The sequence below is a fragment of the Antennarius striatus genome, chromosome 1 (assembly GCF_040054535.1).
Source record: "Antennarius striatus isolate MH-2024 chromosome 1, ASM4005453v1, whole genome shotgun sequence".
Lineage (NCBI taxonomy): Eukaryota > Metazoa > Chordata > Actinopteri > Lophiiformes > Antennariidae > Antennarius > Antennarius striatus.
In genome coordinates this window covers 16,394,850-16,422,791 of record NC_090776.1, presented here as the reverse complement: position 1 = coordinate 16,422,791, position 27,942 = coordinate 16,394,850, and the positions used below count along the sequence as shown (strand labels likewise).

At 40.2% G+C, this 27,942-nt stretch overlaps 3 protein-coding genes and 1 long non-coding RNA gene across 5 annotated transcripts; 3 read left to right on the top strand and 1 right to left on the bottom strand.

Annotated features, from left to right (window-relative positions):
• Positions 1-52: 52 nt before the first annotated feature.
• cox4i1 (cytochrome c oxidase subunit 4I1) lies at positions 53-4,426 on the top strand. The gene is made up of 5 exons (XM_068323086.1): positions 53-77; positions 799-875; positions 3,275-3,439; positions 3,553-3,684; positions 3,840-4,426. The coding sequence occupies exons 2-5, from the start codon at positions 800-802 to the stop codon at positions 3,974-3,976; spliced, it is 510 nt and encodes a 169-aa protein (XP_068179187.1). The 5' UTR covers positions 53-77; position 799; the 3' UTR covers positions 3,977-4,426.
• A 429-nt stretch (positions 4,427-4,855) lies between these two features.
• On the top strand, positions 4,856-23,249 carry dusp22a (dual specificity phosphatase 22a). 2 transcript variants are annotated; one of them, XM_068323072.1, is made up of 8 exons: positions 4,856-5,043; positions 8,693-8,726; positions 9,224-9,306; positions 10,734-10,783; positions 13,639-13,713; positions 14,842-15,013; positions 20,748-20,877; positions 21,500-23,249. In XM_068323072.1, exons 1-7 carry the CDS (start codon positions 5,023-5,025, stop codon positions 20,868-20,870), a joined length of 558 nt encoding a protein of 185 aa, XP_068179173.1. In that variant the 5' UTR covers positions 4,856-5,022; the 3' UTR covers positions 20,871-20,877; positions 21,500-23,249. The 2 variants fall into 2 exon arrangements, with proteins under 2 accessions (XP_068179173.1, XP_068179182.1); XM_068323081.1 differs by lacking the exons at positions 20,748-20,877; positions 21,500-23,249 and adding an exon at positions 16,181-16,255.
• LOC137601091 (uncharacterized) lies at positions 8,886-24,043 on the bottom strand. Its single transcript, XR_011037024.1, has 3 exons — positions 23,927-24,043; positions 14,826-14,983; positions 8,886-9,559 (listed from the first exon to the last, which is right to left on the bottom strand). It is a non-coding gene; the product is annotated as an uncharacterized lncRNA (long non-coding RNA).
• A 60-nt stretch (positions 24,044-24,103) lies between these two features.
• Positions 24,104-27,827, top strand: irf8 (interferon regulatory factor 8). Its single transcript, XM_068323048.1, has 9 exons — positions 24,104-24,246; positions 24,368-24,573; positions 24,855-25,038; positions 25,239-25,339; positions 25,493-25,550; positions 25,892-25,939; positions 26,031-26,423; positions 26,573-26,688; positions 26,828-27,827. The coding sequence occupies exons 2-9, from the start codon at positions 24,403-24,405 to the stop codon at positions 27,023-27,025; spliced, it is 1,269 nt and encodes a 422-aa protein (XP_068179149.1). The 5' UTR covers positions 24,104-24,246; positions 24,368-24,402; the 3' UTR covers positions 27,026-27,827.
• Positions 27,828-27,942: the final 115 nt, after the last annotated feature.

The following is a 27,942-nucleotide window of genomic DNA, read 5'->3' as shown; positions in this document are numbered from 1 at the left end:
TCTCTCATTTACGTCTTTCCGTTTCCGTCCGCACTTCCTTTAAGGTTATCGGCAGACGCGAGAAAGGGGAAAGAGCAGGTTGTATGCCTTTATCAATACAGCCACTTGAAATACACTCACACAGTACCACTTACTAACACCGTAAATATCCATAAATTGAAACTTTAACAACCATAATATAGTTGAACTGGTAATTTTTCAATGTTATACACAACTATGAATGAGTGACTTTGGCTAAGACCGCTAACACACATCTAGCTAACGTTAGCGGCTAGCGCCGTGGAGCCGGGGTGTCGTTTAGACGGTCAATGATAAAGTGTTGTTCACTGGTTCATGTAAATATTATCCCAGCACTGATAAAAATTATAGAATTGGACGACATCGTGTCAAAGAAACTGAATTGTGTAGTTATTTCATCCTGACGGTATGACCTTGAGTTTGAAGCTAAGGCTAACAATAGCGCAGGTACAACCCACGCTAGACCAGTCGTGTGTAGTTCTGTACTGTACACACAAGTCAACTCCCGTGAAAGTAAATAGTCCTTACTTTGATTAGAAGTCGCATCACCTACCGAGTGTAATAATGACAATATTGTCAGTTTAAAGCAGTGGTCAAATACTAGAAATTTATGTTAAAGATATGCGACAATTACATGTTGAAATATTTGCTGTGTACCTTTTAACCTAATTCTGTAATTCATCGTTTAACCACCTCAGAAAAAAAATCCTGATAATATACAAAAACGTGTCAGTGCTGTATGCATTTGCTTATTTTTGTTTACTCATTTGCTTTCTGCAGAATGCTGGCCTCCAGAGCGCTCAGCCTCATCGGCAAACGTGCCTTGTCAACATCTGTTTGTGTACGGGGTGGACATGGTGCGTACTGCTAAGACATATAATAGAAGGATTTTAACATACTGATAGTTACAATTTTTGAAAATGAAAACTCTCCAGGGACCTTTTTAAAGTCAGTGAGGTTTACTTGTTTTGGCATGCAAAGTCTCCATCATTAAAAGTATTTAATTCAGAGTTGGTTGGAAAACTATTGTAGAACTCAATAGAAATATGTGGATTTCATGTTAATTCTTGAAGGATAATTTGAAGCTACTAGACTTTTGTTTAAAACTTGATATATCTTAAGAATTCAATTGAAGTAATACTGCAGAAAATTTATTGTTATTTTAGTTTTTGTTCTCATCACATAATGTGACACAGGACCTTGAATTATTCGTACACTAGACTGAAGAATAAATACCTCAACATTTTTTCCAGCCACACAGTACACCACCAGTCAAAAATTTGGACACAATTTTTCATTTATTGTTTTTTTTTATTTCATGACTATTTACAGTGTGGATTCTCACTGAAGGCATCAAAACTATGAATGAACACATGAGAAATTATGAAGTAAGCAAAAAACATTAAACATGTTTTACATGATGGATTTTTCTAAATAGCCACCCTTTTCTTTGATTAGCGCTTTGCTTTGGTGACTGTGGAAGACAAGTGTTCTGACACAGCACTTCATCACACAGCCTAGAGGTGTGTTTGGGCTCATTGTTCTGTTAAAAAATAATTGATTATCCAACAATGCAAATAGGATGGGATGACATGTTCTTGTAGGATGCTGTGGTAGCCATGTCACTGGCAAAGCACCGTCACATCATCTCCATGCTTAATGGCAGAGGTGTGTACCCGTGGTCATAGAGACCATCAGTTCATAGATTTTCACCGGGATGATGTCCATTACATGTGTTGCTCGGTCCACATAAATCTCTTCTGCTTGTTGCTTTTCCTTGGTTGCGGTTTCTTCACAGCTGTTTGACCATGAAAGCTTGATTCATGCAGTCTTCACTGAACAGTCAATGTAGAAATCTGTCTGCTAGTACAACTCTGTGGCATTTGTCTGGGCTGTAGTCTGAGGTGCTATTAACATACAATTTCTTCAACTCGTGTCTCAGATGAATATATCCTCAGCAGCAGAGCTGACCGTTCGTCTTGGGGCGGTCCTCATGTGAGGCAGTTCTTAAAGCAACGGTGAACTTCTGTTTCTCCTCATTTAGCTGATTGGTTCTTGTTGTAATATAGATTGTAACAGTTGTCAAATAGGGCTGTAAACTGAAACCAAACCTTCTGCACAACACAGCTGATTGTCCCATTAAGAAGGCAACATAACCCACCAATTAATCTTGACAAGGCACAGTTGTGGAGTAAAATCCATTTCAGGTGAAGCTCATTCAGAAGGCCAAGGATTTGCAAAGCTGTCATCAAAGCAAAGGATGCTTTGATGACAGCTTTGATGAAATATAAAACATGTTTACGGTGATCGCTTGTTATTCGCGGGTAATGCGCGGTAAGAACCTCCCGCAAAAATGAAGTGCTCTTATTGAGTGTTTAAAGCACTTTTGTGTCTCACAGAACACAACGCACTTCCGGATGCTGTCAGCCACTACAATGCGCGTACGGTGACTACCTAATAAAAATCCGCGATGAGGTGAAGCTGCGTGTGTTGATGCACGAATTACTTTAAAGTGTAATCAAATTTTTGTTGCTATAAAACAAATTCCATGTCTTCATATTTTGGCTGTCGTCATGTCTTATGTATTTACAATGTGAAAGTTATGACAGGTGGCAGTAGCTTGACCTAGTAAGTCTTGGACTGGGAACCAGAAGTCACCAGTTCAATTATTTGGATTGTGAACTAGCAGTGGGAGGTGCCAGTTCACCCCCTGAGCACTGCTGTGGTGCCCTTGTGTAAAGCACCGTACTAAAAGCTGCTCATGGTGCGCTTCACATGAGAGCTGCCTTCCACTCTACCTCCCATTATCACATGCCTGCAGGCCCACTGTGTGTGTTTGTGTGTGTATGGGCCTGTACAATATATGTACTGTATATATGTGCAAATATTTGGAGTGGAAAATAAGTAATTTTCTTTCGGGGATTATTAAAGGGTCGAAGAAATAAAAAATAGATAAAAGTAAAGAAAAAACATTGAGAAGGTGTGTCCAAACCTTTGACTGGTAATGTAAATGTATCAGCAGTGTCTGGTTCCAGTCTCCTATGAGAACAAATATCAGCTGGAGTTACACTCATTCAGGCAGTACAGATAACCTGTTTGTTACCATTATTAAGAGTGCAAAAAGATTTTTGCATAATAGACGGTCATAAAATGCCCTTGTGCACTCCTGTTACTTTCCTCTCTTCCTGAAGGCTGTCAATAATAAAATTTTCAAAGGATGTCATACATACAGATGTTTCTCGACTGTGCCATGCAGGTGTTGCCAAGGTAGAGGACTACACTCTTCCTGTCTACTCTGACAAGCGGGAAGATCCCCTCCCAAATATCTGCTATGTGCAGAACTTGACTGCAGACCAGAAGTCTCTGAAGGAGAAAGAGATGGGTTCCTGGGTGGCACTGTCTAATGAGGAGAAGATTGCGTGTAGGACTGCTGCATTGCTCTTTTCACTGCACTTTAATATCAGTCATATTCACATGCCATCATTTATTGCAAAATTAGTCATCTTAAATTGTTACTTTGTTCCCAATATTCAGTGTACCGCATCAGCTTCAAGCACACCTATGCTGAGATGAACCAGTCCTCATCTGAGTGGAAGTCTATTTTTGGAGGAATTCTCTTCCTTATGGGCGTTACTGGCTTACTTGTAATGTGGCAGAGAAAATATGGTATGTCTTCCTCAAAGCATAGCAAGATTGTCTGCCTGATTTAATGAAGTGTGATACTTTTGATTTGTAAATGCAATCAAGTCAAACGAGAACCAATCATCTGTATTAAATTATTATGACCATTACTTAATATGTGTTGTATTTTTGTCATGCAGTGTATGGACCTGTCCCACACACATTTGATCCTGAGCTTAAAGCTAAGGAGCTTCAAAGGATGTTGGACATGAGAATGAACCCAGTGGAAGGCCTCGCATCCAAGTGGGACTACGAAAACAAGCAGTGGAAGAAATGAACGACCAAGAGGACCACAACAGATACTTGAAAATAAAGTCTGAAAAAAATCAACAATACAAAGATCACCATATAGCTTTTTCAATCAGTTTGTCCACATTACCTCTACAGTGCATTTTGGAAGCTGCCTTCCTCCTACAGTCTGTATTATAGAAATAAAAGTTTAACTAACAGAACAAATTGTGTTTTAGTTCATGTCTACACATTAAGTGACTAAAGGACATAGCAGATAATTAATCAGTTTCAGGCATGAAATATTTTCACTTGGACACCTAAAGTACGAGTTTTCATATAATGCAACACATCAGCCAGCAGAGGGTAGTGAGTTACGCTTGGAGCACCGGTCTTATAAACTTTACCAATTGATTTATGTATGTTAATAGATATGAGTATGATTTCAGGTAATATGTGAAATTTTGTGAGTCAATAAAATTTAATTGCCAAGCAACAACTTGCGTTTAAAGCCATGAATATACAGTATTCAATACAATGTTCCGTGAGGTTTTTACTGGACTATAAATGAATGCCTGTCGATCGTACAGGCTTTAAGACTATGACATTCAGTGAACAGTACTGCTATTATTTATCTTTGCTGTCTATGCTCTCCTCACTGACTACTGCTTCTGTAATTGTGGAAACTTCCCCACTCTGGGACAAACAGGTTGATCTGATCTTTTGCAGGACGTGACACACCTTTGAAAAACACCACTCTAATAGGTATAATGTGTGTCCACTCATAGGACGCACCTGCTTAGTGACCATTTAAGGACTAATTGTATGGGCCTCGCTCCAAGCTGACGGCGTTACGTAGTGACGTCATTTTGCCGGCTGGACCCGCAGTTTTAGTTAACGTCATAACAATCCGGAAGACGACTTGTGGTAGATGAATAAAGATTTCGGTGGGATAAAAAAAAACCAAACACAACTATTTAGGTTCTATAGTAAGATTTTATTACTCTCCTGCGTAGAAAACTAAATATAGCGACAGTCGAAGGTCACTTTAAAGTGAAGGCTGAGCTTCACGTTTTAGGTTTTCCAGTCGTCATCATGGGCAACGGTATGAACAAGGTAATGTCTTATGATGTATTATAACCTGTATCTGTGTTCTTTAAAATACTAGTTCAAAAACGGCGTTTTCAAATAAAGTGGATACCGTTTAGTTCCATCTTCACTAGCTTTAAGAATGAGTAGCTGGTTATTTTTGGTCGCCCCTGGAGTTAAACGCGTTGATGTAGTCAGTGTGTGTCAAACTGACCGCTGCTTTGTACCTCCATCAGTGACAGGTGGTGTCGTCATCAAGCACGTGTGTGTGTCCGAAACTGATCTCCAATCAGTGGGTTTTTCTCTGGGACTCTATGTAGGTGGTGGATGGTGGACCAAAAACTATTTCCCCACCTTCAAAACCTTCTTTGACAACTCCATCCACTCACTGCCAAAATTGTTAGAGGCCAAAACAACAATCTCATCTTGACTCTTCATTTTAACAGCGAGGAGTTTTAGCAAGTCGTCCCCCACAATAACTTTACCATCAGTAGCCCTATAAATATCTGGTTTTGTTCGCCACTTTGTCATTTTATATCCATGTTCTTGCATGTGTGTCAAACAGAGCGTAACACATCTAGAAAAGTCAAGAGACTATTCATTCATCTTCAACCCTGCTTCTTCCGCCGTCATGGGTCACGTGGTGCAGGAGGTCCGTACAGGTTCTCAGTTCTCCAGGTCATGGTTATGCAAAGCTGTTTAAATCAATCCACTGGACTTTTAAGAAAGTTTCTTAAAAACATTTCACCTCACATCCAAGAGGCTTCTTCAGTTCTGAAGGTGTCTGGTCTTGTCCCATTAGCATGAGACGCATCACCTGGGTTAATCTACTAGGAGTTTCGAAAGTTTCGAAAGGACCTGATTGTAAATGGGCGAAAGGTGATGTCGCAGACCACCACCCCCCACCTCCCATTCAGAGATGGCTTCTCCACTTTGATATGGATGGCTTCTTTCACTCCTCTCTCAAACCATCTGTCTTCCCTGTCCAAGATCTGAACATCGGTATCCTGAAATGAGTGTCCCTCTTCCTTGAGGTGAAGGAAGACTGCTGAGTCCTGACCTGATGAGTTGGTTCTTCTGTGTTGAGCCATGCGCCTGTGTAGTGGTTGTTTGGTTTCCCCTATGTAGACATTCGAGCATTCCTCGCTGCATTTGACCACATTTACCAGATTGCTCTTCTGACTGTGTGGTGTGGGGTCTTTTGGATGGACCAGTCTTTGTCTAAGGGTGGTGACTTGCTTAAAATAGACAGGAAGTTGGTGTTTGTTGAAGATCCTCCTCAGTTTTTCAGACACACCAGACATTTATGGGATCACTATACCGTTACACTTGCTCTCAATCTCTTCCCTCCTCACTGGGTTATTCTCTTTTCTGGATTTCGTGTGAGCTTTCACAAAGGTCCAGTCAGGATATCCACAAGTTTTCTGTGCCCCTTTCAGGTGTTGGTGTTCTTTTACTGGTCTTGGGTACCGGTTGGTAGCTTATCAGCCCTGTTTTGCAAGGTCCTAATGATGCCAAGCTTGTGCTCGAGTGGATGGTGAGAGTCAAAAAGCAGGTACTGGCCCATGTGTGTTGGTTTTTTTGGATTGTGGACCTCACAATCCAAAAAAGGGAAAACTGTTGTCCTTTACATCCTCTCTGGTGAACATGATGTTGCTGTCCACTGAGGTGACATGTTCAGTGAAAGTTTGCACCTCGTGGATTTTGATCTTGACCCATTTTGGGGAGGCCATATATGCATGGGATGGCTTCCCCCGGGTACAGGCGATAGTATAGCAGGCGGTTTATGGTTTCCTCCTTCTGTAGTTTCTGTAAGCAGTTCACAACCTTCTTTTCGGAGCGGTACAGGAGGCTATCCCAGCCAACTTAGGGTGTGAGACAATAATTATTGAAAAACATTAAAAAAATGTAAGAGCTTAAAAAACATAAAAAGCCTTAAAGACATAAAAGCCATAAAACAACTTCATCATCCACACACTTGTTGCACATAACGACAGACAAAGGTGTCTTCAAACTGAAAGTCAGTTCAGCTTCACATTTTAGGTTTTCAAGTCTTGTCATCATGGGCAACGGAATGAACAAGGTACAGCCTTATTATATATTATGACCTATGTCGATGTTCTTGAAATACTTGTTCAAAAACCTAGTTTTCAAATAAAGTGGTTAGCGTTCAGTTCCATCTTCAAGTTTTAAGAAAGTGTAACTGATTATCCAGATTGATATCGGATGTCTCTTTTGTAGTCTGAACAGTCACATATCACATGAAATCCGATTTTTGTGGGATGGATTGAAACCACCACCGATGCACTGGCGTCACGCCCGGCGTTCCCCTCACCTCACACCCTCAGTCAGCTGGGATAGGCTCCAGCTCCCTGCGACAGCAGATGAAGCGGTTGACAATGAATGAATGATTGAAACCACATTTTGGAGGTAGTTTCATATCAGATTTGGACAGATACGTCCCAGTTTGAACACCTCCGAAAACACTGATCGGTTTTGATTGTCCGTGACGTCACTCTAATGTGGCCCAGTGTGAACAGAGCAAAATCCCATTCGGACACTTGGTAAAATAGTGTGGACAAGTCAGCCCTAAAAATCAGATATGGAAGGAAATCTGATTGGTATCCGATTTGCCTGCAGTCTGAACGCAGCCTAAGTAGGTGGTGGATCTTGGACCAAAAAGTATTTGTTCACATTTTAAAGCGGATCCGGGTATGGATGTAGATTGTGGTCACTTTTTTCACATTCTTCAACACTCTGGCATAGGGTCCTTTTCATCAAACGTGCCCAAATGTCTTCTCAAAGGCACAAAATGCTGACAGAAGTTGCTGAAATGTCCTTTGTGTGAGTTAAACTATTGTTTTAGGTTTTGGTGAGCTTAGTATGGTGGAGGTGTGGGCTTCTTGAATACGGTATCATTCTAAATTTATGATCGATCATTCTGGTTTTCTCTTGGTTGATGGGAATTAATCTATTCAATACAGCAGGTTCACTGAGTCAATGCCAGGGTTGCTTTGTTTGAGATTGACCTCTGAGCTAATAATGATGATGATGGGCTCAAGCAGCATTGCTCCAAAGAGGAAATTACATTAAAATTTAGCCAGATTTCAAGTTTGCTCAACATGTGCATTTCTCTGCTCAGTCACAATACCTTTTTCCTTTTTTGAACTGAAGTTAAACATTTTGCTACTAACGTCTAAAAATTGATTGTATATAGTCAACATGAAGTGAAATTGAAACAGTTGCTTGTTAGAAAGCAGAGTTGCTAAAGAAAGATCAGTACATTTAAATTTACATTTAAATTTAGTCTTAATTGTAGAGGGAGATAATTTTGTCACCTGCATTTCCATCCTAATTGCCGTGATATTGTGTGGAGCTGTGTTACATGTCATCAGGTAGAATCCAGGACACAGTACTTCCAGTCCACCGTTCTTCATGGTACAACATCCAAAGTTGTGCAGCAGCACTCGGTGGCTGCTCTTCTCTTAGACGTGCATCATTGTTTCAGGCCTTGCATGGCTACAGGGAATGTTTCGTTTGCTGGTAGTTGGTATTCAAGGCCTAAACCATTAATCCCACCTGGCATAACTTGAGATATTTGTTCTTGGCAAGCTTTAGAAGTTTGATTGTGATGAACATATAGCCTGAATTCAACATCTTTGCTGCTGCTTCACAGGTTTTAGATGGACTCTACATCGGGAGCTTAAGCGGTAAGCCAAACACAATGTCTTTTTGATTTGAGTTTTGGAAATTTGATTTTTACAGTTTAGAAAAGTCAGACAAAGCTTTCAATACCTATATGCATTCTTAAAATACGTTGAATTTAATTTTATAGTCATTTAAGTGACATTGTTGTACTTAGATTTCAAAGTAAATGGATAAAAATGGCAAGCTTACATAACACAGTTAAGAGCTAACAAAAACATAAAACAGTTATAAGCACGTCACCTCCTGTTCAGAAGTGACTTCTCAAAGCTATTTAAAGAGAATTCTATTTTTAGCTTCTGCTGGTGATGACTCCAAAGATGGCACAAACATAACAGATTAGTTTATTTGAAACAAAAATCCTCATCTAACTGGACCAGCGATGTTGTAGGATGCTAACTGGTACTGCCTATTCAGTAACATTTGATGATAACAGGTCTTATTTGTTAATGTCAGTTTCACTGCCTCTGCTGATATATATTCCTCTCACTGTCGTTTCCAGATGCAGAAAACAGAAAGAGCCTGACTGAGAATGGCATCACCCACATCCTGTCAGTGTACAACAATCCTAGACCCTTGTTTGAGGTCAGTGGAAAGTCCACATTGTTTGGGTCAACCTATTTGTACTTTCTACGAAAATTCAGAGGAGTTCAAGGTGGAGGTGGGACTACATCAGGGATCAGCTCTGAGCCCCTTCTTGTTCGCTATGGTGATGGACAGGCTGACAGATGAGGTTAGACAGGAATCTCCATGGACTATGATGTTTGCAGATGACATTGTGATCTGTAGTGACAGCAGGGAACAGGTGGAGGAGAAGCTAGAGAGGTGGAGGTTTGTCCTGGAAAGGAGAGGAATGAAGGTTAGCCGCAGTAAGACAGAGTACAGGTGTGTGAATGAGAGGGACCCAAGTGGAAGAGTGAGGTTACAGAGAGAAGAGATCAAGAAGGTGGAGGATTTTAAGTACTTAGGGTCAACAGTCCAGAGCAATGGAGAGTGTGGAAAAGAGGTGAAGAAGCGTGTACAGGCAGGATGGAACGGTTGGAGAAAAGTGTCAGGTGTGATAGAAGAGTTTCAGCTGAAATGAAAGGAAAGGTGTACAAAACTGTGGTGAGACCAGTGATGTTGTTAGGTCTAGAGACAGTGTCACTGAGGAAAAGACAGGAGACAGAGCTGGAGGTAGCAGAGATGAAGATGCTGAGGTTCTCTCTGGGAGTGACCAGGAAGGATAGGATCAGGAATGAGTACATCAGAGGGACAGCAAATATTAGAGGTTTTGGAGATAAAGTCAAAGAGGCCAGACTGAGATGGTTTGGACATGTCCAGAGGAGAGATAGTGAATAAATTGGTAGAAGGATGCTGAGTTTTGAACTACCAGGCAGGAGACCTAGAGGAAGACCAAAGAGGAGGTTTATGGATGTAGTGAAAGAGGACATGAAGGTAGTTGGTGTGAGAGAAGAGGATTCAAAGGACAAGGCTAGATGGAGGCAATTGATTCGCTGTGGCGACCCCTGAAGGGAAAAGCCGAAAGGAAAAGAAGCAGATTTTCTACACCAGCTTTATCCGCTATCCCAGCCGACTGGGGTCATGGCAGGAGACACTCTGGGTGTGACGCCGGTGCATCGAGGAGCCACATATAGAAAAACCACAGACGCACACACTCACACCTAAGGGCAATTTGGCCCTGAAGTGCATGATCATGTGATGCATGCTGTCGGCCAGCTGGGGGTGGTGATGAGTTATGGTTGGAATGGGGGGCTTGTGAAACTTACAGTACATGCCAAGTGGTGGATGTATGTTGAAGGAGATGAGCTCATGACTTCTGTATGATTTGGTGTAATTAATAAGCAGTAACTTAAATGTGAGAACTTTAAAACAATTAATATGTAGTAAAAGATAGTATTCAACACAATGCTCTGTGAGTTGGGGGGAAATACATGAATGCCTGTGAATCGTACACCCCATATATTTGCATGTCTCTCAGGCATTATGCAGTATTTCTGTATGTTTTGCAGGACAAGACGTACCTTTGTATTGACGTGTATGATTCCTGCAGCGAGAACTTGTGAGTAAATACACACTCAGACACTGATGATCAGATGTGCTAATATTGTCTGTACATCGGATTTTAATTTTTCCTGTCTCTATGGATTTCTCAAGCCTCGATGAGTCATAAAGTAATATTTCCACACTATTTACCCTCCAGATTGTGGCCCCACAGTGGGCCGGCCAAATGCAAACTGTCGCAGATAGAAAATAAAGGATTTGACAGTTCAGAAAAGTGATTCAAAGTGACAGTGATTCATGTTTGTGGTTTTTCGCAATTAGCAATACCAGTTCCACCTCATGCAAATTTATACCATGTGTCCCTAAAATCATTCTGTAAAAAACGAGTATAAGATGATTATAGTACTTTGTTTTTATTTGAAAATTATGAAAATATTATTTAAAAATTATTAAATTAAAAATTATTTGTGGATTTACCAGTTTGGGAGCGATAAAGTACATCTATCCGTCCATCCGTCAGTCTTTTTATTTTCATTCATTTCATGACTTGCAGATATAGGAATTAGAGATGGTGTGAATGTGTTTACTGTCACTGTTCATCAAGAGGAACACTCCATGTTGAAAGAGGCATGAGTTGTCCCTCCACCCTTGTGCTGGTCACAAACACACATTTATTATTTGACCTCTTGAAATACCAGCTGCAGTAATCCTGGATCAAACTCTCGACACTGGCTGAGGGCTGAAAAGCAGAGTCAGTGCTAATGCCTATCAGGTAGAATGTGATACAAAGGGCCAGTTTCATGTCCTGCAACCCACGGAGGCAACCCTTGTAATTACTGTATACTGTTGGACGTGGTTATGTTATTGTTGCTGCACTGCTGCCTTCGGCTGGTTTGTCAGAAAAAAACAGCAGTAGAATCAGGATTAGATTGAGTGTGCCAGTTTGAAAAGGTAAGTTTTGAACAGCTGGAGTTAGAGGGTGTCAGCACTCTCCAGTTTCTTGTTAGAGTTTCAAAGACTAACTAACTATAACCCTTCTTTTCCCCGCTTTGTGCTGGGCAAATCACAGACCCCTGCGAGTTTTACCACCTTTGAGGTTGTCCAGGGTTTGATGAGGAACTTCACTTTGGAAAAAATGATTGTTTAAAAAAAGAGAGAAACAAAAACAGAATTGGTTAAATGCAAGTTAATAACAATTGAGTTTTACGGCTGGTTGGATGTTGCTGGTTTTGTTGGGTTGGAAGAATCTGACCCTTACTGTCGCAATCAAGAGTCCTTCCCTCGGCAGCAGAGGAAGGAAACCTTACTGTGACATCTGGCTGTTGGCTTCGACCACTCAGGACTTGAATAAACGCGCTCTGTCACAATCACTGGTCTGATTGACAGGAGCGCTGAAGCCAACTGATGCTCAGCACCAGCTATGAAGCCCCCATGGCCTGGTCTGGGGGCCCCTCCTCTGACCATCTGAGGAGACCATCTTTCTCATGCTACAGTTGGAGCAACTGTAGCAGTGTGGAGCTGTTTGAAAAACCATTGACTTCCTTAAAACTCTTGATGAAAATCTGAATCATTTGTGCGGTCTTAAATCTCAGTCAGTCTGTAGACAAGGAAGGAGGAACTCACAAATATTTCCCAGGTTCTGAAAAATGTAACTTTCTATAATTGTACAGCAGGTGACATGTAAACACCTTCGCAGCAGAGCTGCTATTTTAATGTTCAGTCTGCACTGAATATTTAGATTGTATGGTCTCAAATTTCTTTTTGTTCACCATTCGGCACTTTGGTTCTAAATATATAAAGAAAACATATCAATTTTTTTGGGATTTTTGTTTTAAAGTTGCATATTATAGTCACGGGTCTAATTATCCTAAACCAAATTTCCCTCTAGAATTAACCTCATCTTATATTTTGTGTCCGAATTATTCTTGGGATTCATTTATTTAAAACTTAAACTCTTTATCAAGATAATTTTTTGCATATCAAACAAGATGGCCGGAAACCTCTGTGCTTGTTAGTGCTGAGGAGACATCTTTTGAAGAGGAGTGTGGATTGGGGGGGGATGTGGTAGCCAATCTATTTTGGCCCCAGTCTGTTATTCTGCTATTGAGTAACCAGCATCTGCTGCTCTGGAAACGGTGCTAACAGCCACTCAATTCTTGATTATACAAAACACCGTTGGTGTTTCCTGACAGTTATCTAGCTGTAAAATTTAAGGAACAGTTGCGCTGCATTCTTTGTCTTTCTGTGTCCTCATGAAGAAGCAACTGTCTGTCTGTTACAGTGGGATTTTAATTGTGTTCTTGTTATTTCAGTGCTATGGGGCGCATGTGTTCATGTTGTAAAGATTAAACGAATAACTTCATCCTTTTTAAGACAGTCAGTGAATGGTGGAAACTGATGTGATTTTGCAGACGGTTACTTCCCTCGTCTGTCCCTGCTGTCTGAGGTCTGGTCTACCACAAACTCTGCCTGAGCAGACCTGATCTGTCCGTCATATGACAGAATGGGTTGAATGAAAGTAAAGCAAATTCTATTTGACGTGTTGGTTATTTAAAATCTTCCAAACTGACTTCTTACTTTACTTGAAGGTCACCTGTAGTTTCTACTGTCAAAATCAGAAACGTATCAGGCTGTCAGAGGTTTGGCATCTTGGCATTTGCACAGGAGTTTCAAATCAAGATATCCTTTCTCATTTCCTATCAAGTATTTTTAGCTTTACAACCTTTATATCTCTCTTGTAAAAAAGGAAAACTCATTTCCTGATTTGTTGAACAATTAAACTATTTTTCTCAATTCAAGTAGTTTGTTTGATACTACACATCACAGAAGTGTGTGCTTAATTAATTTTGTGAGAATTTAAAGTATTTAATATATAAGGTATGTTTAATTTATTATTTTTTGTTTGTTATTCAGATTACGTCATTTTAAAAATGCCATTGGCTTCATCCATGGATGTCGCGTGAATGGTGGAGCTTGTCTCGTTCACTGGTAGGTGTTTTGTGTCAAAATTCATAACCTGTATCTTCTCTGCATCTGGGATGTGACACACGTTGTGCTTAGTCCAGATGTTGACTTTCATTAAAGCATGCCTAAGAGCAGTGATTCTCAACCTTGTTGGGGGTACCGAACCCTGCCGGTTTCATATGCTCACTCACTGAACCCTTCTTTAGTAAAAAAAAAAAAATTTTTCAAATGTAAGACATAAGTATATGTTTTACTGGTGTATTTAATGAATTGTGCGTTAATTTCACCTTTTTCAAAGAACAAAACTAAGACAGTGCATGAACTCACATGAAATGACCTACCTGCAAATCAGTGTGACTTCTACTGTTGTTATTGAGAGACCAGTTCAGATATGCGTGGCTTCACCTTGACAAGTGCTACTCTGATGTCATTTTCACAGCAAAGTATGTTTCTGTTGTTTTCCATGTAGCTTAAGGAAGTTTTCCTTTATTTTTGCCAGTGCCAGACTAGAGTTGCTCAACTTGACATTACAAATCATGCAGAATGCTGACTCCCACCACGTTCCGTTATACAGGACATGTAAATTCACGTTGCACATATTCATCCGAACGCTTTCTTGTTTTGCTCAAAATAGTTACTATGAATTAAAATATTAAGAAAGCAATCAGATGACGTACCATTAAGACAGGCATAAATCAACTACTGAGTGCGCAAAATCCCCTGTAGCACAGGTAGGCTAATCATGTAGCGTCACGTGAGCGCCTGCAACCAGTGATGGCTAAGAGGGGCATGTCATCAAGAATTGACACGATGTGTCAAACGTACACAGTGATTTGTGTATGCTCGGGAAAAACACCCGACACGATGTGTCGGGTGTTTTGTCTTGACCCCTGTCAAGACAAAACCCCTGACAGAACCCCTGAGACTGACTCACCGAACCCCTGGGGTTCGATCAAACCCAGGTTAAGAACCACTGCCTCAGAGGGTAAAGCAGGAGCACAAGAGAAGAATAAACAGGCAATCACATCTAGACACAAATCCTTTGCAGCACCTGAAAGTGAAATTTGGAAACTGCTCAGTGCTGCTGCTGCTATTTACTAAGAAGCTTTAATCCTTTTGCTTCTTGACAGACCAACCTTTGCTTTGCTCCAGTCTTGCAGGTGTGTCCCGCAGCACTACCATGGTAGTGGCATACCTAATGACCATCACCGACTACGGCTTTGACGACTGCTTGGCTGCGGTCAAGGTCGTTCGCTCTTGCGTCTGCCCAAACTACAGCTTCCAGAGCCAGCTGCTGAAATACAAGGACGGTCAAGTGTCAGAGGTAAACACATAAAGGAACACAAAGTCTTCCTGAATGCCCATATTGCTTTCCTGTCTGCCATTCTCCTTGCTGCATCTCTACAATAGTTTATTTAAAAATGCTTTCTCATTATATGCGCTAGTGTTGATTCAAGTTCAATTTGACATTGACAGGTGCCCACAGGAAATAAGTTACCATACCACATAGGTATGGTAACAAGCATCTCTTTAAAGCATTGCTCAGATGAATGCAATGTTTTCCCAAATACCTTCACTAGTTTTTGCCCCTATCTGCAGTGCTTGTGTTTTTGTCTGTCCTTTAGCAAGATTAGTCAAAGAACAGCCACGAGCCATAGGAAGATGCATTAGTCAATAATGGCAGCCAGACTACACTTTAAAAAAAAGTAAATTCATTGTAAAATCTCATTGGAAGTATGAAATTGCAGTTTTGATGTGCAACGACAATTTAGGAGGGAGTCCCTTCCTCATGACAAGCTTGCCGTTCAGACTTTCTTGAACTTTGCTGAAATGTTCCCACGACTTTCTTCCTTTGTGGGGTTTATCGATGTCTGTGGTCTTCTGGAAGGTTTTTTGGGAAAGTTCTGGACAGTTCTATCAGCTCGAAAAGGGTGTATACATTTTTGGAACATCCTGTATATGCAAGGCTTATTGTAAAAATTATTTTACAACTGCATTGATCTTTTAATTTTATTTATTTATTTTGAAGATCATTACTCTGAGATTCCCTGGATCAAGAGATATTTAATTTCAGTGGTGTCAGCTCACCTTCAGAGCACTGCCAAGGCACCCTTGAGCAAGTCGCCATCTGCCTTTACAAGTTGCTCATTAGGGCACACCAAAAACGAGCTGCCCGCTATCCTACCTCCCACTGCATGCCTAATGGTCCCTTGTGTGCGTGTGTGTTGTGGGCCTGTATACACTAATATATATGCATGTGATTGATTACTACAGTGTGCTACTAATTTCCCTTTGGGGATTACAGTATAATCAGTATGTAAAATAAATATAAATAAAAAGTATATGTATATTCAGTTGCCCATGACCAAATACAGTTAGTCGGCTTGTCAATCTGAAAACATGTCAGTGATTTCATATTCTTAACTTGTATAAGGGTCATGCAGTTAGTCAGTCAGTCATTTTCATATTACCACCGCTATATCCGCTGCAGCGGGTCACGGGGAGCTGGAGCCTATCCCAGTGGCATAGGGCGTGAGGCGGGGGACACTCCGGGCACGACCGCCGGTGCACACTCACTCCTACGGGCAATTTGGGACCGGCCAATCAGCCTGAAGCGCATGCTTTTGGAGGTGGGAGGAAGCCGTAGAACCCAGAGAGAACCCACGCAGACATGGGGAGAGCATGCGAACTCCGCACAGAGCGGGACTCGAACCCGGCTCCGCCGTGTTGTGAGGCGACAGCGCTACCCACTGCGCCACCGTGCCGCCCTCATACAGTTAGTTTAGTATTAAATTAATATGTCACTTCTGAATATTATATTAACAAAAGAATTTAGTATGTCAATATTGGGCATTGACCTATTTAAAAGGATTATGACTCCATGCCTGTCTAATATGAAAATGTGTTAAATACATTGGTGTTGTAAGGATGTAAAAAAGGGGATTTCTTTCATTTTGTGCATGAGAAGCCTTTTAGGGTACATAAATGAATTCAGTCTTAGAGACAAACAATGATGAAACCCTAACACTGACAGTTTTGATTTATCTACTTCCACTTTAAAGAAAATCACCACTTCTAGTAATGACAAGTTTAAATTTCTTGGTTTTATGTCCATTCTTATTTGGATCCTTTTTTTAAATTTACTTTAAACATAGAAAAATTTTCCATAATCTGCCTTAAAACATGACATCTCATCATAATATTAATATTAATATTTAAAAATGGGTTCAAGTGTATTAATCATATATTCACATATAGACAGTGAGGAAAGTTCTATTTTTAAATGTCATCCCTACAGAATTTTCTCTGCATTTCAGTTACTTGACAGTGCCTTGTGCATAATTCCATTACAGTGGTACTGACCCAACCCATGTCTAGAGAAGGGGAACTGCAAGGGGTTTGCTGAAATTGCATTAGCTGGGTACTGCTGATCACGTGTTATGCATTACTGTCAGCGTCTTGCGACATAGCATGACTGAAAAAGTTGTTTGTAGATTTTGCACTGATTTCGAGGATTTGAGGGGAAACGAGATTTCTGTATTTGTATTTTTCCCACATTTGCCTCAGATAGAAAGTGAAGAGTTTAAATGACAGTACAGCTGTGTCGCTTCCACATCTGGGGGGTGACGAAGCAATTTCACTGCACATCTGCTAATTACATCCCGTGAAGGCGATGTATTGTAATTGTCAGTGTTTGTGTGTTCATCCGTCTGTTTGTCCATCCGTTCTTCCAACAAATATCTTGACAACTGTTGCAGATAGAAAGATAGAACAAAACATACATTACTTGGGCGGAAAAGAAGATGAAAATGAGATGATGACCTTGACCTTGAGAAAACTAGGTCAAGGTCCAATTTCAACTTTTGTACACTCAGGAACCGGATAAGATTGAACGACGAGGGAGAGGGCCAGTGTGAGTAAGACCGTAGATCAAAGCTAATGCTTTGATCTATGAAAGTAGGTGAGGGTAAAATTTTGAATTTAGGGGTGTCGCAGGATGTTGCAGTCTCTGTCTGCCTTGGTTCTAGTTGTCCAATGCAAATGGGGTTGGAAGACATACTTCTTGTATTTTGTTGTCCATAGATGTACTATAATAGTCCGGAGTAATGTGGTCTGAAAGCAGGCACCCAAAAGTACTCAAACCCAGCCAGAAGTCTGGACAATCCCACATGTGGAGAAATAAGACTGAAATAAGACTTATGGTATTTTCTGCACTATAAGGCGTACTGGATTATAAGGCGCACCTTTAATGAATTGTTTGTTTTATAATTTATTTCATATATGAGGTGCACCGGATTATGAGGCGCATATAATAAAAAAATGTTTAAATAGATTTTAAAAACTAGTCGCTGTAGTTGCGCTATCCGTCCACTAGCTACAGCATTTATGACTGTGGCCCCGTCGACACGGTGACGGATTTTTTTGAAAACGCAACTTTTTAAAAACGCATCATAAATGATTCGCGTCCACACAACAGCGTTTTCAAAAAAATCTCCGTCCACACGTAAACGCTTCAGTGCGTTTTCGAAGACGGCTATAAGCATGCCAAACCATGTGGTGGCAGTATTGAGTCAAATTTTATCCAACAGGAATCCTCCGTGTTTTGTTGTCACAACACAAGGGCCCATAAATATGACGTCACAGAGGTTTTCGTCGCAGGCAAGACGTCAGCGTTTTTAAAAAGTTGTGGATACATTGTCCACACAACAAAGCAGACCCAGCGTTTTTTTAAAAATCCACCTCGGCCAGTGTTTTTAAAAAGTTGTGTTTTCGTTCCGGATATCTGCGTTGTCGTGTGGACGGAAGGCATTTGCACACATCTTTATCAATTTTGGAGTGTTTTCAAATTTTGTTAATGAACGTTAATAGGTTGACACTGAGATGATTAAATTTAGGAAGAACAATATGTTATAATTTTAGAAATAGTGAACTTAAATATTGGTAGAAAGATGCTGAGTTTTGAACTGCCAGGCAGGAGGCCGAGAGGAAGACCAAAGAGGAGGTTTATGGATGTAGTGAAAGAGGACATGAAGGTAGTTGGTGTGAGAGAAGAGGATGCAGAAGACAGGGTTAGATGGAGGCAACTGATTCGCTGTGGCAACCCCTGAAGGGAAAAGCCGAAAGGAAAAGACGAATATGTTATACTTTCACTACAGTGTTCACATAAGAACTAACCCATTTTACATTAAAGCTAAGCATTCCTCAATATTATTTGAGAAATGCATTTTTCACCAGCTACTGAAATACTGAAAATGATTCCTGTGAAGGAAAAGGCTGCGGCTACAAAACTGGGTCCGGATTCTATCACCAGTAGTTATTGTTTTTTTAACAATTTCTTTTTCATTCACTGTATTGAAGCATTTAGCAGTGTTGCCATTAATATTAGCCAGGCTGTCACCCAAACTACTTTGAAGGAGTTCTTCAATCTGTTTTTTTTTAGAGTCCTGGTTCTCTTTGCAGAGGGGAAGAAGGAGATAAAAGATAGTGTCCAGGATGCTTGGGGGGCTTTGATGATAAAAATGGCTTTCCCCAGGAGACAACCAGTGTAGATGTCTCTAAGGGAGGGAAATGTGGTCCTAATCAGTTGCTCTGTTGCGCCCACCACCCGCTAAGGGTCCTTCCTGTCCTCGGCAGGTGAATTACACCGTGCAGCAATAAGTCAGCAGACTAGTACGGTTGACCGATCGAAGAAGAAGCAGGTGTTGACAGAGGTGGGCCAGTTTCAGGTTCATAAAGACATAGTCTCTTTTGGACTTAAACATGTTCTTGAACCACATGAGGCTATCTGAGATGCACACTCTACGGAACGTAATGCACTACACTATCATTTCCTTAGTCTTAGTAGTGTTGAGGTCCCTCTGACGATTGGCTCATTGTTGTCATCAGTCTTAGGATGGTAATGTCAGCAGTAGTGTTGGTGGAATGAATTGAGAAACAGCCATGTGTGTGAAAACATAATAGAGGAAGGGGCTGAGGACACATCACAAAACAATCACTAAATGCAGCTTACAGTAAAGACCAAACTAATGATTACAATCCACTTCAAATCGATGATGCATTGTAATTGTCAGTTGTTTGTTTGTCCGTCCGTCTGTTAGTCCACCAAATAACGTAGACTTAGACTTCCTTTTATTGTCATTGCAAAGAGACTCAGAACAGTGAATCTTGCAAAATGTCATTGCTTGGCAACTGGAGTACACAGCATTTGTTCGCATCGCTATTTCTATAGTGTTAGGAAACATATAAACAGTGTGAGGATAGACATAAATAAAATTGAATAAATAAATACATAATACTGCAAGGAGCGTAAGGCCTGGCATGTAAACTTGAAATGTTGAAAATTAGTTATAGATTATATATTATAGATAGATCATATTATATAATTTAGAATCGTTATATATATAATGAGAATAATAGATAATATTATATAATTATGTACAGTGTCGGTACTTAGCAGCTAACATTAGAGAAGAACATTGCACATGGGAACGTTGTAAAAGGTGCAGAAGTGCAGTTTGAGATCATGAACGGACCGGGGGAGATTTATCTGGCATTTAGTAATCTAATGGCCAGGGGAAAGATAGAAAGATGACACAAAAAGCACATTACTTGGGCGGCAAAGTGGAAATGAGATGACCTTAACCTTGAGAAAACTAGGTCAAGGTCAAATTTGAACTTTTGTACAATCAAGAGCTGGATAAGATAGAAAGACCAGGGCGAAGGCCAGTGTAAGACCGTAGATCAAAGCTAGTGCTTTGATCAATGACAGTAGGTCAGATCACTGGCTTTGATCTTTGACCTATGCAAGTAGGTCAGGGTAAAATTTTGAATTCAGGGGTGTCGTGGGATGTTGCAGTCTCTGACTGCATTGGTACTTGTTTATTATGTTTTCAACTTTGATGTCACCATCGACAGATAAGCCAACTATCCATTCAAGGTACTTTGAGATATCCCATCATATTCTATTGTCATCAAAAACAGCATTTTCCAGCAACCACATTTTAGATCAGTGCTGACAAATTGATTAAATTCTTTGTCTCTCCCTCCCTCCCCTACAGTACCGAGCTTGGTTGAAGTCCAGTTTCCCTCCCAGTCCATTCAATGACAAGGAACAGGTGGCTGCCCTGCTCAGGGTGCACAGAGAAGGACCCAACCCAGATGATCCTGAAAGCAGCAGCTGAAACACTTGTAATGCCAAAGTCTTGTCCAGTGTCGTATGTAGATAGCGCTAGTTCAATTTCTATGCTCAATTCTGAAGTCAACTCCATGGTGTGTCAAAATTGAAAGCCTTTTCACTCCTGTGACAATGAGCACGATGAAAGAAAGCAAGGGTTGCATGCTGTGCAACCTCTGATAATTTCTAGGCTATGGAGGTTGATTTAGAATTGAGCTAGAGACGTTTTTACTACCTGTACCTCACAAGCTCATTAAACTGCATACAGCCATGACACGGGTATCAGCGCTGACTGAGGCCTTACTCCAAACACCTCAGCACCTTAACGAGGATGAAACAAACCACTGTATATAAACACCTGCACTGTTCAGTTTGGCAGGCCTAAAGCTATGTGTGGTTAATGTTTTCTTAAACGTTTTGGTGTACCATATATGAATGTGTAGTCAGTGTTGGTGGTCCATTTGATGTTTTAAACTTTGAAGTAAATGCTGCAGGGTGTCATTTGTAATTATAGACAGCCTGATGAAAGTAAGCACTACATCTTGTCTGTTAAATGTGTAACCATGTCAGTGATTTTCTGTGTATCTATGAAGGAGGAGCGGTAATATAGATTATAACTCTGCCATCTCCTTTCAGATACAGAAGACAAAAGGCTACAGCCAACCTTATCGGTCCTTTGTCCATCTGCTGATGTGAGATAAGAAAACTCAGCTGTCAACAGAGTTGCAAAGAAGATTGGTTTATAGCTGTTAGATGACACACAAAAGGAAATACCAAGGTTCAAGATTAGCGACATGTTTTTTTAAGTAACTGGGCTGTACACTCATGGAGCACTATAGTCCAAATAAGCCTTTTTGATTTTTACTGAAGCTATAATTTATCGTTTTTATTGTAATTAATCAGATTGTTAGGTGATGTTCAGAATATGTGGGTAAAGTTGAGATGAGGTGATTTTTTTCTCCAAATGGCTACACGTGTCTACACATGTCATGGCCTTCAAACAGTATATGGATTTTCAGCCTCACAGATTTAATTATTTTAATTTTAGATCAGATCTGTGAGGTTAGTGAATATTTGTACAAAAACCACCCAAATGTGTTCATGTAAAACTTTTTACGTGTTTAAATTGCTTATACAGGTTTGAATATACTTTTTTTTTAACAAATTTTATTTTGAATTTGTAGATACAATGGTACCTCTACTTACGAAATTAATTGGTTCCGGAAGAAATTACGTAAGTAGAAAATTACGTAAGTAGAGACGCGTTTTCCATGCAAATGCCCTAATCCGTTCCAAGCCCACAAAAAATTCCGTCATGTTTTATAAAGCATAAAAATGCATCAAAACATGTAACAAATACATGTTACAATTAGATTATTACACAATAAATGAGCGTTGTGCATAATGTAAAAAAACAGAATAAAGAATAAAAATGACTGTCATTTACCTTTTAACTGCTGTCCCCATTGTTTTTTGCCCTCTTTGGTTCATGCGCTCCTATCTCATGATGCTGAACATCAGAGTGAATTCCAGTCCTCCTTTTGAACTTCTCCAACCACCCACGTGATGCCTTAAACTCCTTAAACTTCCTTTTGTTTTAATAACGTGGTGATTGTAGATTTTTGGCCATATTCTTTGGCGAGATCAACCAATAGCATCCCTTTTTCATGCTTTTCTATTATCTCTTGCTTTGTTGGTATGGGAAAAGACTCTTTGTCTTAGTTTTTTCTTTTCCTCTTTTCTCCGTCACTTTCTTGGGGTCCATAGTGAATACGTACTGAAAAAGTTATTATATTTGCGCAAAACTACCAAACAGATCTAGTGCCGAATGCCGAGACACTCCATAAGCACCGTTCTAGCTCCACACAGAGCTGGAGTGACATCCCTCTTAGCCAATGGGATGCCAGGAAGATACGTAATAGGTAATAGCCAATGGCAGAGCAGCTATGAGAATGTTGAGTTCAGGAACCTGTGGGGGATTTGAGTATCAGCCGATACTGTGTTTTTATTGGAGTATCAGCCGATACTATTTTACATTACGTAAGTCGAAATTTCTTTTGTAAGTAGAGGTAATATTTTCCTGCTGAGAAATTTCGTAAGTAGAAAATTTCGTAAGTAGAGACATTTGTAAGTAGAGGTATCACTGTATTGTAATGCACATTTTTCACTATTTTGAGAGACAGTTTGCTATACTTTAATCGTACTTTAATTATTTTTGTTTTTTTATTAAAGAATATAGAAACACTAATAAATCGGTACCTTCAACACCGTTGTTAGAGTGTTATGAAGTGAAATGTTGTTCAGTGGTAGTGTTGGCTTTTTGTTTAAGTCTAGTTTTTGCTCTTTGCACTTTATTTTTTTGTGCACCAATCCTGTTTTATGTGCCTTCAACTGCCCACCGAGGACTAATAAAGTTTTTTGAATTGAATTAAATTGTGTGTGTCTTTGTGCAAGTACAAAAAAATAAGTGGTTAATATCGTAAGTACACAGCTCATCCTTAGATCTGCTCTTTAATAATCCAAAACATTAACTCTTTGAATTGGACACTCTTGTACCACCCGTAGGGGTGAAGGTGTGTGAATGTTTGTGCATGTGTTGACCCTGTGATGAACTGGTGACTTGTCCTGCAGTGAACCTGGCCTCTCACCCACCACCTGCTGGAACAGGTGCCAGGAATGACCTGATGAATTACTTGCTCTACATGTCAGTTAAACTTATTAACAACACCGTAGTAAGTACTATAAATGTCCCACTACCAGGTTAGTAAATATTGTGTATCCTTAATCCCACTGGATGCTAACCTTAAAACACCCTGACAACTTATATATTTAGTTTTTGCAAGAAACTACAGTCGTCTTATACATATATATATATATTATACATATATTCCACGATTAACAAATGACTCCAATCATTAGATAATGTTTCTTGGTTCAAGGAACCGGGTAGTGTTGCTTTAGTAACACAGTTAAACTATGACGTTGGCGGACGTGTGCGCTTCCCTGAGCGGTTTCTAGACGACGCTCGTCATCAGTGACAGAGGGCATGGAGGGAAATATCACCTTTGCGCAGAAATCCCCGCAGACAGAGGTAACTTGTGACAGCCGGTTCCTTCACTGCTACCCGTGGACTTCTCTTAGCGTCGGCAGCGACTTGCATCTCCGTCACATCATTTCTTGTAAACGCTCACAGTTAGAAGAACAATGCTGACGGCGTGGGCGGGCCGACTCGTGTTCCTGCGCTCTGATTGGTCAGGAGGTGGTAACGCTGTCAAATCATCTGTCTGCTGTTTCATTCATAACACAGAGCACAATAAAGTTGATAGACAAGGCGCGCCTCAGGTCTGATGGTGAGACGTCAACATCTCCGGATATCACTTACCGTAAGTTAGACAAATATTATCAAAGGTGAAAGATCTTTTTTTTTACCCTTCATACAGGAAAGTTATTGAAAGTTAACTTTTTTTAAACACTAAATTTAAATGACAATGTCTCCTTATTTAGGAACACGAAAATAAGCCACAAACAACTTCATCAGAATGTCCAACACTGGAGGTCGGAGGCTGAAGCAGTGGCTGATGGAACAGATCGAAAGCGGGCAATACTCGGGACTTCAATGGGAAGATGACAGCCACACTTTGTTCCGAATTCCATGGAAACACGCCGGGAAACAGGATTATAATCAAGAAGTAGACGCATCCATTTTTAAGGTGTGATACCGCTAATGGACTTTGGTTTTATGTATGGAATAAGAAGTAATTCTTGCGACACATTTGGGCTCTTTTGAGTTTGGTTGTAAATTTTTTAATTTGTTAATTCATCTGTTTCATTAAGAAATAAAATGCTGTTACTTTTAAACAGTTTACAACAATAAAAAAAATAATTCTAGTGGTAACATTAAAGTCTTTCTTCTTTCTTTCTTTCTTGGATTGTTCTCATGTGTTTTCTTTTAAAGACATTTTGATCATAAATGACTTGTTTCCCTTCACAGGCCTGGGCTGTGTTTAAAGGCAAGTTCAAGGAAGGAGACAAGGCTGAGCCTGCGACATGGAAGACCAGACTCCGATGTGCCCTAAATAAAAGCCCTGACTTTGAGGAGGCGACAGAAAGGTCCCAGCTGGACATCTCTGAGCCCTATAAGGTCTACCGCATCATACCTGAGGAGGAACAGAAGAGTGAGTTTGTGTTTCTGTGTTTATTTTCAATTAGAAGTTTATTTTGTTGAACTGCTTGTAATATTTCGAACAATTGAAAACTGGCAGAAAGCTAACACAGGCTTTAACAGATCATTTGCGTAATGTTAATCTGCAAATCTTTGCTTGAATATATAGAGCAATGTTCAATTAGAAAGCTCCATAAGTGTAATGTCTCTCAGATGGCAAAAGCTCTGTGACGGCCTTGGCAGCTACCAATGTTTGTGGTGATGTCACTGACATGGACTGCAGCCCTGCTGACTTGGACGAACTCATGAAAGAAGTGAGTCTCAAACCTCTTTTTAAACTACGTTTCCCATGTCTGTCTCATTTACAGAAACACTTTGTCCTTTTTTGTGTTCTTCTGCTCAACAAGCCAAGCTGTGTCATTCAACACGGTGTACTGTGTTCACATTATGTTGTTGACCTTTTGCAGGAGGAAGGCTGTTTCATCCAGGCCAGTCCAGAATACTGGTCTCAGGGCAACATCAATGGTAAGACAACCCCGAATAGGTCTGTCTGTCTGCCTTCTGCCTCATTTCTGCACATAGATATGAGGTCTTCAAACCTTAAAAATAACCCCGCTACAAAACTCAATGGTGTGTCACTTTACGTGTGAATGCTACATAGAGGTTATGTGCATGTCTGTTAAATTCTGCAATGGAAGAATTGACTAACTTCCTGTTGAACTTTGCTGACAGAGGTATTATGTCTTCGTGAGACCATGGTAGAAAATGTTTTTTCTGATGATGCAGCAGAAATCATAACATGACACTGCTTATACTCGCTGTGGCGGAAAACGCCTTAACTCATCTTTTCCTCCTATGATCCTCAGCCTTTCCACTCTATCAGGATCCTTTGCCGTCAGGCTCTTCCAGCTCAGGTATTAATCCGTGTTGTCCATTAAATTGTTATGCTTACATTTAATTATAATGTTTGACTTCATAATGCTTATTAAGTGCTCTCCTGCGCAGCTTTCTCCCAAATGATCATCAGTTTCTACTATGGAGGACGGCTGATGCACAGCACAGTGGTTAATCATTCTGAAGGCTGCCGGATCTCGCCGCAGCGGCACCTGGCTCGGGGCGCCCTGTACAGTTCAGACAGCATGCAGACTGTTTATTTCCCCTCCGCTGAGCTCATTGAGTTTGATCGCCAACGGAACATCACAAACAAGCTCCTGGGCCACCTGGAGAGAGGTGTACTGGTCCGTGTCAACCAGGAGGGCATCTTCATCAAACGACTGTGCCAGAGCCGTGTTTTCTGGAGCGGGATGGGAGACATGGGCTCACAGTACAGCCACATGCCTTGTAAACTCGAGAGGGATGCTGTAGTAAAGATTTTCGACACTGGAAAGTTCCTTCAAGGTGAGTTGTCGTGTTTTTCCATCACCTGAAAGCTCAGAGGAGTTTAAATCAAAGCAATATTTGATGGATAAAACTAAGTACTGTAATGCCATGAAGGATGACCTTAGTTGTGCATAAATTGTCTAATCAATTCACATATTTTCTTCCAGCTTTGCAGCTTTACCAGGATGGTCAGTTTCCTGCTCCTGATCCTACAGTGACCTTGTGTTTTGGAGAGGAGCTCCATGATCTCAGCTGTGCCAAAGACAAACTGATCATCGTCCAGGTAAGACCAGTTTCATCATAACTCGCTAGACAGACCCTAGAAATTACACATTCCCACGCCAGAAAAAAAATGCTAATCACTTCAAATACATGTATTCTGAAAATAAAAGCACATCTTCTGTCTGTTCTTCCTCCCGCAGATCGGTGTGGTAAAATGCCAGCATCTACTGGATGCGGTGAATATGCGGCGCTGTCAGCCCTACAGCAGCAGTCCAAATCTTGAACTATCCGATAACCTGGCCTCTGACCAGATGGCACGAATCTACCAGGATTTGTGCAGCTACAGCGCCCCCCAGAGGCCAGCCTGCTACAGGGACAACGTGCCCATCACCGCCTGAACTGTGAGCAGAGAAACGTCCACCTGGAGCTCTTCAACGTACCGGATTGAACTCACAACATACAACAGATTTTGGCTTCAAACACATCTTGATTGATTTAAAGGGATAGTTCCAATCACAGCAGAGACGCCAAGACAAGGAGGAGCTTGTTTCTTAGATATCTAAGATGCAACTCAACATAATACATATATTTTGTTTCACCAGTTACTTGATCTGTACACAAACTCATATCTAACCTTTATTTTGTTTAAACAACACAGTCATTCTTGTGCATTATCACAACTTCAGTGCTGCAAGAATAGAATTTCAATTTCAATACTACTTTACTATTTCTCAAAACCAACTGCAGTTTCACATCTTTTTGTCAAATAATCAATTGGATATTTTGTCAAATATTTCTGTACACAGTCTGTGTTTTTACATTGTTTACATCTGAAAATTTTTAATGAGTTGTTAAAAATTGCAGTGGATTTTAGATATTATGGGCATTACGTTAGATAGGTTTTACTATCAGATTGTATTGCATGACCTTTTAGTCATCTTTTTTTTATGAGCCTCTTTTCTAGTAAAACATCTTAAACTGAACTATATGTGTTTGTCTTTATGAAACAATATTGCTGTTTTTATATTTTACATTGTAAAATGTGATAATTGCTGTGTTGGGTTGCTGCTTACAGTTCACACTGTTTGTTCTCAGTAATTTCAATGTATATATGGCTGGCAGGAACCACTGCAGTCAAAAGTTTTCCAAAAATACTATAGCAATTAAAAACTTTGCCAACCTGAGCAGTTAGGCCGACCTTTTAAGATTTTATATATATATATATATATATATATATATATATATATATATATATATATATATATATATATATTTAAATTAAAAACGTAACTATTCATTTTGGTAGCAATAAAAG

What these genes read in the sequence shown, in the direction of transcription:
- cox4i1 (XM_068323086.1), top strand. Translation starts at nt 800, where the DNA reads ATGCTGGCCTCCAGAGCGCTCAGCCTCATCGGCAAACGTGCCTTGTCA. An exon ending in TAATGAGGAGAAGATTGCGT is followed by an intron (nt 3,440 to 3,552) that starts GTAGGACTGCTG and finishes CCCAATATTCAG; the next exon opens with TGTACCGCATCAGCTTCAAG. An exon ending in AATGTGGCAGAGAAAATATG is followed by an intron (nt 3,685 to 3,839) that starts GTATGTCTTCCT and finishes TTTGTCATGCAG; the next exon opens with TGTATGGACCTGTCCCACAC.
- dusp22a (XM_068323072.1), top strand. Translation starts at nt 5,023, where the DNA reads ATGGGCAACGGTATGAACAAG. An exon ending in GGAGCTTGTCTCGTTCACTG is followed by an intron (nt 13,714 to 14,841) that starts GTAGGTGTTTTG and finishes GCTTTGCTCCAG; the next exon opens with TCTTGCAGGTGTGTCCCGCA. An exon ending in AGGACGGTCAAGTGTCAGAG is followed by an intron (nt 15,014 to 20,747) that starts GTAAACACATAA and finishes CCTCCCCTACAG; the next exon opens with TACCGAGCTTGGTTGAAGTC.
- irf8 (XM_068323048.1), top strand. Translation starts at nt 24,403, where the DNA reads ATGTCCAACACTGGAGGTCGGAGGCTGAAGCAGTGGCTGATGGAACAG. An exon ending in GTCTCAGGGCAACATCAATG is followed by an intron (nt 25,551 to 25,891) that starts GTAAGACAACCC and finishes TATGATCCTCAG; the next exon opens with CCTTTCCACTCTATCAGGAT. An exon ending in CACTGGAAAGTTCCTTCAAG is followed by an intron (nt 26,424 to 26,572) that starts GTGAGTTGTCGT and finishes ATTTTCTTCCAG; the next exon opens with CTTTGCAGCTTTACCAGGAT.